The sequence below is a fragment of the Nicotiana tabacum genome, chromosome 10 (genome assembly GCF_000715075.1).
Source record: "Nicotiana tabacum cultivar K326 chromosome 10, ASM71507v2, whole genome shotgun sequence".
NCBI classification, from domain to species: Eukaryota; Viridiplantae; Streptophyta; class Magnoliopsida; order Solanales; family Solanaceae; genus Nicotiana; species Nicotiana tabacum.
The window spans coordinates 24,945,958-24,958,250 of NC_134089.1; the positions used below are offsets into that span (position 1 = coordinate 24,945,958).

General features: G+C 35.3%; 1 protein-coding gene across 1 annotated transcript; it reads left to right on the forward strand.

The window, feature by feature from the left end:
• Positions 1–2,408: 2,408 nt before the first annotated feature.
• LOC107772725 (putative serine/threonine-protein kinase PBL11) lies at positions 2,409–6,284 on the forward strand. The gene is made up of 6 exons (XM_016592206.2): positions 2,409–2,784; positions 3,690–4,015; positions 4,355–4,490; positions 4,591–4,733; positions 4,861–4,984; positions 5,604–6,284. Exons 1-6 carry the CDS (start codon positions 2,727–2,729, stop codon positions 6,065–6,067), a joined length of 1,251 nt encoding a protein of 416 aa, XP_016447692.2. The 5' UTR covers positions 2,409–2,726; the 3' UTR covers positions 6,068–6,284.
• Positions 6,285–12,293: the final 6,009 nt, after the last annotated feature.

Sequence of the window (12,293 nt, forward strand, 5' to 3'; positions counted from 1 at the left end):
ACCTGTGGAGTTTCTAAACACCCCTCCTATCCCAAGATTAGGAGGGTTTGTAGTAAAGATACCATCTGTATTAAGTTTAAAAGCGCCGTTTGTTTGTGGTTCCCATTTAATATAGAGACTTGTTATTTGAGCAGGTGGATGGTGTTTTTGAATTAGATAATAATATTCGTTAGCCGGGATACTATTTGTTGAAAAGAGGTATATTAATATGCTGGAAAATGTATTTATTACGGCAGTTCCAGATATACCATATTGTGAAAGGTATGAGTATGTGGGAGGGTGCGTGTGTTGGTGTTGGTATATTTGAGTGGATGAGTTTGTAGAGGTCTTTTATGAGGGGTTTATTATGATCAACATTCGTTACAGAGTTAGGCATAATTCCTAGAGTATGCCATATGATGGTTGCTAAGGTGCATTGAAATAATATATGGGCAATGATTTCATTTTGATGGTAGCAGATAGGGCAACTTGGGGATGGAGTGATATTGAGTCTACGTAGATAGGCACTTGTTGGTAAACAATTATGGCCAATTTGCCACAAAAAATATTTGATTTTGGGTGGTAATGATAATGCCCAAATCCATTTAAAGTTTTCAGTTTGGTGGTGTTGATTTTGATTTTAATTATTGTATAGGGACTTGATTGTGAATTTTCCATGAGGTGTTAGTCCCCATACAATTTTATCGAAGGTGTTTGGGTTATGAAAGGGTTGAATATAAGCGTGTTCCAATTGTTTTGCTAGATGCGTTAGTAGTTCAAACGGAAGGGCTTGGATGTTAATTTGTTGTTGTGTTAAGTAGTGTTTGATAGTTGAATTTTGGTCGTGCAGTTCTTATATTTTTGTTTCTTGATTGTATTCACTTCCAAATACTTATTCTTTTAACTTCAAGTTTAAATACTTCTTTTTTCGGTTCACCAAATATTTGCTCAAACGCCTATTGTATTTGACAGACAAATGATTCCTTAATAAGAAGGACATCAATTAATTAAACAACTTATAATGCATTATGGATAATAGAGAAATACCGTACAACTTTAACCTTAAAATTGTAGATCTCAAGGGACTTTGATAATTACATTATCAAGACCTCAAATAAAGGGCAAAATTTGATTAGTACTATAAAAGATCCTCGAAGCTAGCAAAAGACATCTTAATAATCATGCCATAATAATCTTTTATGGTATGGTTTTAATAAATCCAAATAAACAATCCAAGATATGACTAATCATCATGAATCTAGCAACCTTAAAAGAAAATCACACCAGAAAATCCAACAGCTAAGCAACTCCAACTAATGTTGAAATTAATTTCAATTGCACCATAAAGGAACGTGGTGGGATGAATAAATAAAATTTCTCCATCTTTAATAAGTGATCTGGAATTCGAGGAACTTGAGACAAAGAAATGAAGAAACTTCCAATGCAAAGTACTTCCATCTTTAATTGCTCATATCTAATTACATATCGTATCTTCTAAAAATAGATGTCTTAAATTATTTGCCGTTTTAAAAATTCAAGACAAAATTAATTATTCTCCCCTCCCCCATTTTACCCTTAAAAGTAGTAAATGTTCTTGAAGACTACTCCTCAATTATGGAGTAAATATTTAGTAGAAATGACACCAGATCATGCGCGAAGCTACATGTTATAAAGGGTGGTCAACTGACCATCCTTCGTCGGAAAATACACTGCGTATATAGGTAAAATATTAGATTTTAGAAGTATATAACATATATTGAACACTCTTTCTCGGAGAATATTTTTCACTTCTTTCAAGCTTGAACACCCTTGAGTAAGTTTCTGGCTTCGTCATTGCACCAGATAACTATTCTAAAGTGCTATTTAGGAATTAGCCTTGAACACCCTTGAGTAAGCTTCTGGCTTCGCCATTGCACCAGATAACTATTCTAAAGTGCTATTTAGGAATTAGCCAGTGCATCCTGAAATTTAGTTTTTTAGTTCAATTTTTCGGACAAAATGTCTTGAATTGTCATGAAGTTAGATTTTTAGTTTAAATTTTTCGGACAAAATCAGTATTGACTAATCTTTAAATAACAAGAATGATTATTTGTGCACTTGCCCCAAAAATTTAATGAAGAGAGATTATATTCTAAGATAAAAATAAGAATAAAATAGTCAAAAATTACTCATAATTAATATTTTCTTAACAGGTATACAAAAAAAAAGTACGATAAATAATTTGAGAGTTAATTTCAGCTGTAAACAGGTTTGGTTGATAATTTACTGATCAACTAATAAAGCTACTTTTAGTGTGTAGTAAGTAAAACTTTTCCCATATTTTTGAGTGTCTTGGTCCTACTACAAGACCAAGTCAACCTTCTATGGCTTTTAGCAAAATGGTCAAAAAAAGGCTTCTTCTAAGAAAACCAATAGAGAATCGAGAAAGCAATAAAAATCTCCTTTTCACCTGTAACTTTCTTTGACATAAATTTAGTTCAAGCCCACAAATTGAAAAATGATTACAACCCCAGTTCAGTAGAGAAAGTTTGCAACTTCCATTGGCTTTCCTACTACTTTATCTTTACAACTAAGCTATTTGCTTTGGAGAAATACAAGCATTAGATAAAAATGAAAAAATTGTTAGTTCATATTGGATCTAAATTTGGTTCTCTGAGCATATTGCTATGAATTCTTGAAGTTAGTGGTTATACGTTTTTTGGCTTGTGGAGCTATAAAGTTGGAATCTTTTTGAGGTTTTTGCTCTAATGGGGATTTGTCTGAGCAACCAAATCAAAGCTGAGACTACAATTTTTACTGGTACAGGTATTTCACTTCAACCATCTTCTTCTGCAATTTGATTCTGTACCATTTCTGTGCTTTCCTGAGCTTGGTGGGGTGGGGGACCAGAATTTTTATTATTATTATTATTATTGTTATTATTATTATTATTATTATTATTATTATTATTATTATTATTATTATTATTATTATTATTATTATTATTATTATTATTATTATTATTATTATTATTATTATTATTTTCTTCAGTTTATTCCCTTTTTTTTTGGTTACTTGTATGCACTAGTAGTACTATAACAACATCAACTTAACCGGACATCTCGGGTTCGAGCCTTTGATATGAAATCGCGCATTTGTTAGGAAGCGTTTTACCCCAATGCGGGACTTTCCGGCGCGAATCCGAATTTAGTCCGGCCCCAATGCATGTACCGAACACCGGGTGGGAAACCCAAAAAAAAAAACAGCTTCAACTTAGTACTCCTGAAGTTCAATTTGGTTAATTCTGGCTCTATATGGTTCAAATGATTTGCTTGCTTCAAGAAATGAAAAAATTTGAAAGAAGAAAGAAGAAAGAAGAAAGAAAGGTAAATTAAAAACAGAAGGATGCCCTTAAAGTTGCTGAGGAGCTTACCAAAAATATAAATAAATAAATAATAAAGAAATGGTAGAGCTAGAGGATAAGGAAGAGAATTTGAGAAGCAGATTGATATTGGATTTTGCATGGTAAGTTATGGTGTCATGAAAAGTGCAGATTGCAGATTTGCAAAGGCTTTTCTTTCAACTACAGTAATAATGTTGTTGTGAAGGGTTTTGTTATATATATGGAAACTTTTGATCTGCAAAGATAGTAGTAATTGGCTTTTGTATGTGCATTTCATTTGTTGTTCTTAGGTGTCATTTGATTGCAACATGTAAATGGATTCTTTCAGGGATTGGTTCGAGAAATGTCAGTGGAGATGGTACTGAGACTAGTAATTCATATAGCAAAAGGTCATCAGGTTCCGTACCCCCCACTCCCCGTAGTGAGGGTGAGATCTTGCAATCATCCAACTTGAGGAGCTTTACTTTCAATGAACTTCGAGCAGCCACTAGAAACTTCCGTCCTGACAGTGTAGTAGGAGAAGGAGGTTTTGGTTCTGTTTTCAAGGGGTGGGTTGATGAGCAAACTCTTGTAGCATCAAAGCCTGGCGCCGGTATCGTTATAGCTGTGAAGAAGTTAAATCAAGAAGGTTTGCAGGGGCACCGGGAATGGCTGGTGAGAGCAATTTCGCCACTTGGATTTACAACATGATCTTAGAATTAATCCTCTTTTGAAGTTTGTTATGTACGAGCGAATGAATGTAATTTTGAACTATTATTACGTTGCCTATCTGCATGCTTCATTGTAAAAATCATACGTACTTATTATTGGCTTTGCATGGTACTTCATTGTAAAATTGGGGTAAATAATATGGTCAATAATGTTGTTATATAAGATTACTTAATTTGCATTTAGTTCGCAGTATGAATTTGTAACTTTCCAATTCAAGACAGCTAAATATTTTCAAGCAGGATAGCTGAATGTCTTTATGTTCTTGAACTTACAAAATTGTAGGCTGAGATAAATTATCTTGGTCAACTACGTCATCCGAATCTTGTAAAATTGGTTGGTTATTGCTTAGAGGATGATCACAGGCTTCTAGTCTATGAGTTCATGCCTAAGGGTAGCATGGAGAATCATCTATTTAGGAGTAAGTTCTGAATCTCTTTCCTATCTGCCAGTTTGGTTATTATGGTTCATCGGTCAGGCTTGTTAGATCTTAATATTAAATGAGGTTTACCTTGATTCAGGAGGTTCATACTTTCAGCCACTTTCTTGGAGCCTCCGTATGAAAATAGCCCTTGGTGCCGCGAGGGGCCTTGCATTTCTTCACAATGCGGAAACAAGTGTTATATACAGGGACTTCAAGACCTCTAATATCCTGCTTGACTCAGTAAGTATATCGCATGTTTAAGGGTAGCTTAGCTCTCTTTCATTCTCTTTGACCATCAATACGTTAATGCTATTGTTGTCTGCGACTGCTGATTTGATGCATTTGCTCTTATATTTCATATGTACAGAACTACAATGCCAAGCTTTCTGATTTTGGATTGGCTAGGGATGGTCCAACTGGCGACAAAAGCCATGTCTCTACGAGGGTAATGGGAACATATGGATATGCTGCTCCAGAGTATCTATCCACAGGTTTGTTATCCATGCCGCTCAGTTCCACTCCATTTTTTCCATCTGATGACATTATTTGTATAGTTCCTTTATGTGGTGTCAAGTTGCATTGGATAAATTTCTCGTGTTACATTCTCATCAACTCGTGTCGACCTGCAAATGTACTCTAATTTAGAGGTCATCTGAATTGATGAGAGCATTAAGTTGTGCCGATTTTACTTGTGTATTAAATAGACAGTAGCTGCATTTTACCTAACTTCATTGTTGTACATTGAAAATATCCTGCTCTCGCAGTTACATGAAAATTTGTACGATTGCCATGTTTATTACTCCCTCTGTTCCATTTTATATGATACCCTTCCTTTTTTAGTCTTTCTGAAAAGAAGAACATTTTTTTATGTTTGGATACACTTTAACTTTAAACTTCCCATTTTATCCTTAATGACATGCTCTAATATCCATAAGAATATCATGACATATTTAAAGATCTGTGCTCGTTCTTTCTTAAATTTTATGACCAGTCAAACACCCCATATAAACTGCAACGGACGGAGTAACTATAACTGTCACTATTCACTGCTCATTGAAATACAATGGCACATCTAGTTTCTGACCTCCATATGTTTCTCTTATTTGGAAGGACATCTTACTGCCAAGAGTGATGTATACAGCTTCGGAGTCGTTCTCTTGGAAATTCTATCAGGTAAGAAAGCAATAGACAAGAATAGACCAACAGGGGAACAGAGTCTTGTTGGGTGGTCAAGACCTTATTTGACCAGCAAACGTAGAGTTTTCCGTGTTCTAGATTCCCGGCTTGAAGGACAATATTCGCTCACTCGTGCCCTTAAGGTAGCAAACCTTGCTCTTCAATGCCTAGCCATGGACCCCAAGTCAAGACCAACAATGGACGAGGTGGTAACAGCTCTAGAGCAGCTTCAGGAATCCAAAGATACAGCGAAAACTGATACTAACAAGGATCAGCAGTTAAATCGGCTTAGCAGTCAATCAAGTAGTGAACTCAACAGGTCATGCAGAAGCAGTTCAGAAGAGACTCCCCGTGCAGCAAGTTATCCTAGACCTTCAGCTTCGCTTCGTTCTATCTAAGAGACGGAAGTAACACACTTGGCGCGCCAGGTACTAGCATCCAATTTTAAGGAACTTCTGGCATATGTGTACCAAAATATTTGACAACATGTACAGTTTTTTTTTCTATTTTTTCTGTTTGCTTTGTCAGATTGCTGTTGAAATGAGGATTCATGAGATGTATAATGTATTGCAAGTAAAATTTTTGTTGTATTAGAAGTGCAGAGTTTTGCTGTAATAAGTTGTTTTTTCATGAGTTTAATATCAGTATTAAAGAAATTTTATACTATGGAAGTCACTAACAAAGAAAATAAGACAGGTTTACCTACTACAACAAGTTAAAATATACTGAATTGTAGTATAAAAATTTTCTATACCTTACCGTTAATGCATGTAAGCTATATTCCAATTTGTTTTTCACTTGATCAGCATGTGATGCAGAGACGAACCCATGTTTTGAGTAGAGGGGTCATTGGACCCCGTTAACTCCGGCAAAATTCAACATATGCGTGTATATATGTTGAGAACGGTCATACATTTTTTTTGAAATCCTTAAGATCATCAAAAGTCCCATGGCAGCACTAGTTGAGCAATAGGCTCATGTGCCTCCAGCTTGTAACCCTGAGTCAGGACTTGAGAAAAGTATTAGGTATTACTTATTAGTAATGAAAATGACAAAATGAGTTGTACTTCGATTTTTCTTGATAGTAGCTAAGGACTAAAATAATACATAGATAACTTGCCTTAACAGTATAAAACCTCCACCATTTCCTTTACCCCTAGACAACCAAATCTTACACCTTTATTTTGTTTAGTATTTTTTATTTGGATTGGTCTCCCCACCGTTATAAAAGAAGACGAAAAGAAGGGAGAGAAAATTGACTTTAGCGTTGGTTTGATCAAATCTAATCCATCAACTAATTATAAAGTTGTCTGAAATAGTCAACTGTTTTGCACCTTTTGGAAGTGACATATATAAGACTAAATCCATGATAATAAATTAATCTATTGTTTGATTTAAAAAACTTAATCTGTTGGAGGTTTGGTTAAAATAAATCAATTTTATGATCACTCGTTGAAGAGTTAAAAGACGGAAAAAGAAAGGGGAAAAAAATATTCTAACCTAGTTACTTGTGCATCAAATTTTAAAACTGCTATTTGATTAAATTTTGCCTAAAAATCAGATCATAGATTTTCTTTGAAATCTCCTTTTACGTGGGGTTGTCCCTGAATAGTTGACTGCAAGAAAGTTAGAAAAGTATTTTTGGTGATACTGAAATCTGATCTGTAATGAAGTTAATGTCCTAAACTAATTATGTAATCTATACTAGGAGAGCCAGAATTTGAACTTTATGAGTTTTAATTTTAGGATCGCGATATTATGTATTAGTAATTGAGTTTTAAATTTAACTTTTATACATATTTAATGAATTTCTTAATACAAACACAAAGTTTAGACTAAAGCTATTGAATCCCCGTAGCTAACCAGCCTTCTAGCACCTATTATAGGCATCTAGCGTATTTGTTTGGATCATCGGTTGAAGAGAGCCATACGTTATTTGACGTTCCTATATAATTATTAAAAGTACTAATAAAAGACTAGTTCTTTTCTGTTACCTAGGCAATATTGAGCAACACTGCTCTTGAATTAATACTCGAACTAATTTAGTTAGTTGATCTCATATGCACGGGCAAAACCTGCTAGTCTTTACTTATAAGATTGTCATCTTCCTAGTAATTAATTGTCCAACATTACGCATGCATGATACTCCTCTTTATATTTGTTTGGTACCTTAGCTTCTGCTACTGCTACGTCAACACATAGAAAAACATACTGTGTGAGAGAAAAGAGAGAAGACAAAAGGGGTACTAGAGGTCTTGCTGGTGGAAGCAGAGGGCATCAAAGATAAACATAAATGTGTTCTTGGTCCAAAAAATTAATCAATCAATTAGATCGTTTGATCGAATCCGAATCCGAATTCGAATCCGAACGAGCGACAACGACGACGCGATGCTTGCCTTCTTCTCAACTCTTTAAGAGCTAGAAGAAGTGAAATTGCAAGAAGAAGAGCAATTATATATATCCAACAAATGAGCTTTCCTCCTCCAATATGGGACAATGTTCCTTTGTAAAGGAGGGAAAATCAAAATTTTATTTTTTCCTCCATTTCCCATTCACCTCAATTTTTAACATAAAATCCAACAATCCCCCACATGAATGGGGAATGGCTATACAATGTAAATATACATGAAAACTGTGTGATTCGCAAGCAAGGATTAATCACATCTGGATAAGTAGGTTTCCTTTTGAACTTTCCGTAGTGAACTTATGTCGGATATATTACGTCAATCAGTAGATTTGATATCTTTGAACCATCAAACTTTGGTGTATACCTAGAATACCATAAGTCACACAATCAACCCTTAACCGTCTTTTGTTCTCATTGTTATGTTCGTTTCAGCCATGAATACCACCTGGTTTCATAAGTGCGTAGAGAACTGGCCTTACAAAACTCTCTTTGAAGTGGCTAACACTTCACACTTACATAGGTGATTCCTAAAACGTGTCATTTCGTAGATACACTATTTGATATATCTCGTATCAAATTTAAAAACCATTAAAAAGCCTTAATGCTTTATCCTTGGTACTAAACATTGTCTCATCACGAGAATGCTAAAAAATTTTGGTTGACAATGTTGAATCGTCATTAATGACTTTGTTTGATTTCCTTGAATCTAGATCTTGGGATCTCCAGTCTTCTAGGAAGAGTTACCGCCACAATGACTTGTCCTCAGCCATAGTCCCATTTCCCTCGATGATTTTTCAACTACCTCTCTAGATAGGTCTTTGTAAGTAGATCCGACACATTATCGCTTGACTTTACATAGTCAATTGTGATAATTCCTTTATAAAGTAATTGACTAACGATTTTATGTCTTCGTCATATATGACGAGATTTACCGTTATACATAACGCTCCCAGCCCTTCCAATTTCCACTTGAATATCACAATATTTGCATATTTGTGCAAATAGTTTGGGCCAAAATAGAATATCTTCCACAAAATTTCGAAGCCATTCAGCTTCTTCAATGACTTTATCTAATGCTATGAACTCGGCCTCTATTGTAGAACGGGCAATACAAGTTTATTTGGACGACTTCCAAAATACCGCTTCTCTACTAATAGTGAATACATATTCACTTGTGGAAAGAATCAGTTGAACCGGTGATCCAATTTGCATCATAGTATCCGTCAATCACCGCATGATATTTACTGTAGTGCAAAGCAAAGTCTTGGGTATGTTTTAAATATCCCAAAACTCGTTTCGTCACCATCCAATAAGATTGACGTGGATTACTCGTGTATTGACTAAATTTACTTATAGCACAAGCTATATCTAGTCGAGTACACATTAAACATCCCAGCACACGAGCATAATCCAATTGTGATATGCTTTGGCCTTTGTTCTTTGCAAGTGCAAGATTCACGTCAATTGGAGTCTTTGCAACTTTAAAATCTAAGTGCTTGAATTTTTCAAGTACTGTTTTAATGTAATGAGATTGCGACAATGCCAAACTTTGAGGAGTCTTATGGATCTTAATAGTCAAGATTAAATCATCAACTCCAAAGTCTTTCATATCAAACTTGCTAATTAGCATACGCTTAGTTGCATTTATGTTTGAAATCATTACTCATTATCAGCATATCATCCACATATAAACAAACAATTACTATGTGATTTGGAATATTTTTTATATACACATATTTATCACATTCATTTATCTTAAAACCATTTGACAATATTATTTGGTCAAAATTCGCATGCCATTGTTTGGGTGATTATTTTAGTCCGTAAAGCGACTTAACAAGTCTACATATCTTCTTTTCTTTTAAGGAAACAAAAACCCTTCAGGTTGTTTCATATAAATTTCTTCCTCCAAGTCTCTATTTAAAAAGGACTTCTTAATGTCCATTTGATGGATTTAAAGACCATACATCACAGTTGATGCTACTAAGCCAAATCCAACGCTGTGCCGAGCGAGCGACGATGTCGCGCTTCTTCTCAATTCTTTAAGAGCTAGAAGAAATGTAATCATATATACACTCAACAAATTAACTTTATTCTCCAATATGAGATAATACTCCTTTGTAAAGGAGGAAAAATTAAAATTTTATTTTTCTCTCCATTTTTCATTCACCTCAATTTTCAACAAAAGAAATCCAACAACTAATTTTTGCATCTCGATTATTAGCTGATACATAATATATTCCACACGCATAGGTACCTCTCACCCGGTATCTTCCCCCTAAAATGGGAAGAATTACCTAACATTTTTTTGTCTTGAAATTTGAATTTTAATGTCTCATGATTTTTACCCACTTTATTGCTACACAATTTGGGGCTTTATTTATTTTCCTAATTCTATGTATTTTAGTTCATAATAACCGACTTATTGTGATTTATAAGTTGCTTAAATTTTATAATCCATGTAGAGAGCCAATTTTCTATTCCAATTCTCCCCTCCAATATTGTATTAGCGTAAAACACTAGATGATAAATTAACAAGAGAAATAACAATAATGTTGGTTTGTTTACTGTTTGAAGTGAATTTGCTAAACTTTGTTTTATTAGTTTTTCTATTTTTAATTACCTAAAGTGCATTGTTAAAAAACAAAGGAAAAGAGGTGGTCAAAATATTATAGAAGTTCATAACATATCGAGGTCTTTTCTAGGGGTAGAGTACCTTCACCACGAGCCAATAGGTTGGACCATTGGAGGTACGAGTCATAAGGGTGTAAGTGGGAATTTACTGTCAATCATATGAAGGTAGAGGTTAAAAAGTAAGACGAAAAATAATGACATTAATTTTTCTAATCATAAAAACGTAAAGTCTTTAATGTTTCTGTACACGGTAGAAACCGGGCTCGTCTACGACATGGTAGATCGGGCTCGGAACATGAGGGACTGAAGATCGACCCCTGGTCCCACCGGGCTAGAACACGAGATCAGAGTGTCCGTCCTCGAGAACATTGAGTCTGTGATTCTGGAATCGATCTTGACCCCGTACGAGCTCGAGGAAACATTGTCAGTGTAACCAACAGAAGACAGAAATATCAGAAGGTCGAAATATTTGTGGCCGATCGGATATTACGGCGGGAACCTCGAACGTATCAATAAGGAACCAATAAATCAGCAAATCAGGAGATTTTTACCTATTATAGAATTGTACCTAAAGTAGGACTCCCCTGCTATATAAAAGGGGTCTGATTACTTGTAAAACACATGATATAACACGCACTCCAAAAAAATATATTATTTTTCTCTTTAAGCTCTTATTTTAGTCGTGTCTTGATATCGATCGAAGTGCATGTAGTCCAAGAGTGCTAACCTCCAAGACCGTAACTGTTCAATTCGTGTGGTTAGAATTTACTTTATCATTGATAATTTCAACTGCAGTTTATTTTATCGCTTTGTGACAAATTAATTCATATATCTTTAAAACCATTTAGAAATTCAATTGTTATTCGATTTTAAGGGTAACTAACTTGGCGCCCACCGTGGGGCTAAGGATAATAGTGGTTATTTGATACAAATTTTCATAACACACACTACTTTACACTTGTCCTTTGAACTGTCTTTGATTTCAAGTTAAAATTAAAACTGTTGGACTCTCAATCAGCATCCCTACATGTTGACAATGAGGCCGGCCACCACGTCGAAAACGATAATGTAGCACCCGCAAACAATGTGGCCCCAGTCGACCTAGGCAGAGTCCTGGCCGAAGACCCGATCAACGTTAGCTCACATGTGGCCATCAACGCAAATTTGCCCACCGATCCTGAGGACATCGTCTGCAGAGATGTTCGATCGGTTGCATAAGGCACACACGGCGGCGAAGATGGTAGAATCAACTTGCGGGTAATCTTTGAAATGTTACAGGTTCAACAGGTGATGATAGCCCAAATCCAGAACCACAGCCGGCGCCGAGTAGGATTGACTATATAGGGAAGTTGTCTGCAGAGATGAACTGGTCTCAGAGAGATCGAATGAGAAAGAGTCGGGGACCAACTGGTAATCATAAAGATGCTTGAAGAACTAACGAAACAGATGTAGTCTAGGGAAAAGAAAATCGAGGCAAATTATAAGAAGGTGAAAACCTACAATTCCAGGGTTGATCAAATCCTAGGAGCACCGCAGATATTGAAGGACTTGAACTCCAAGAAGTTTATGCAAAAGCCTATTCC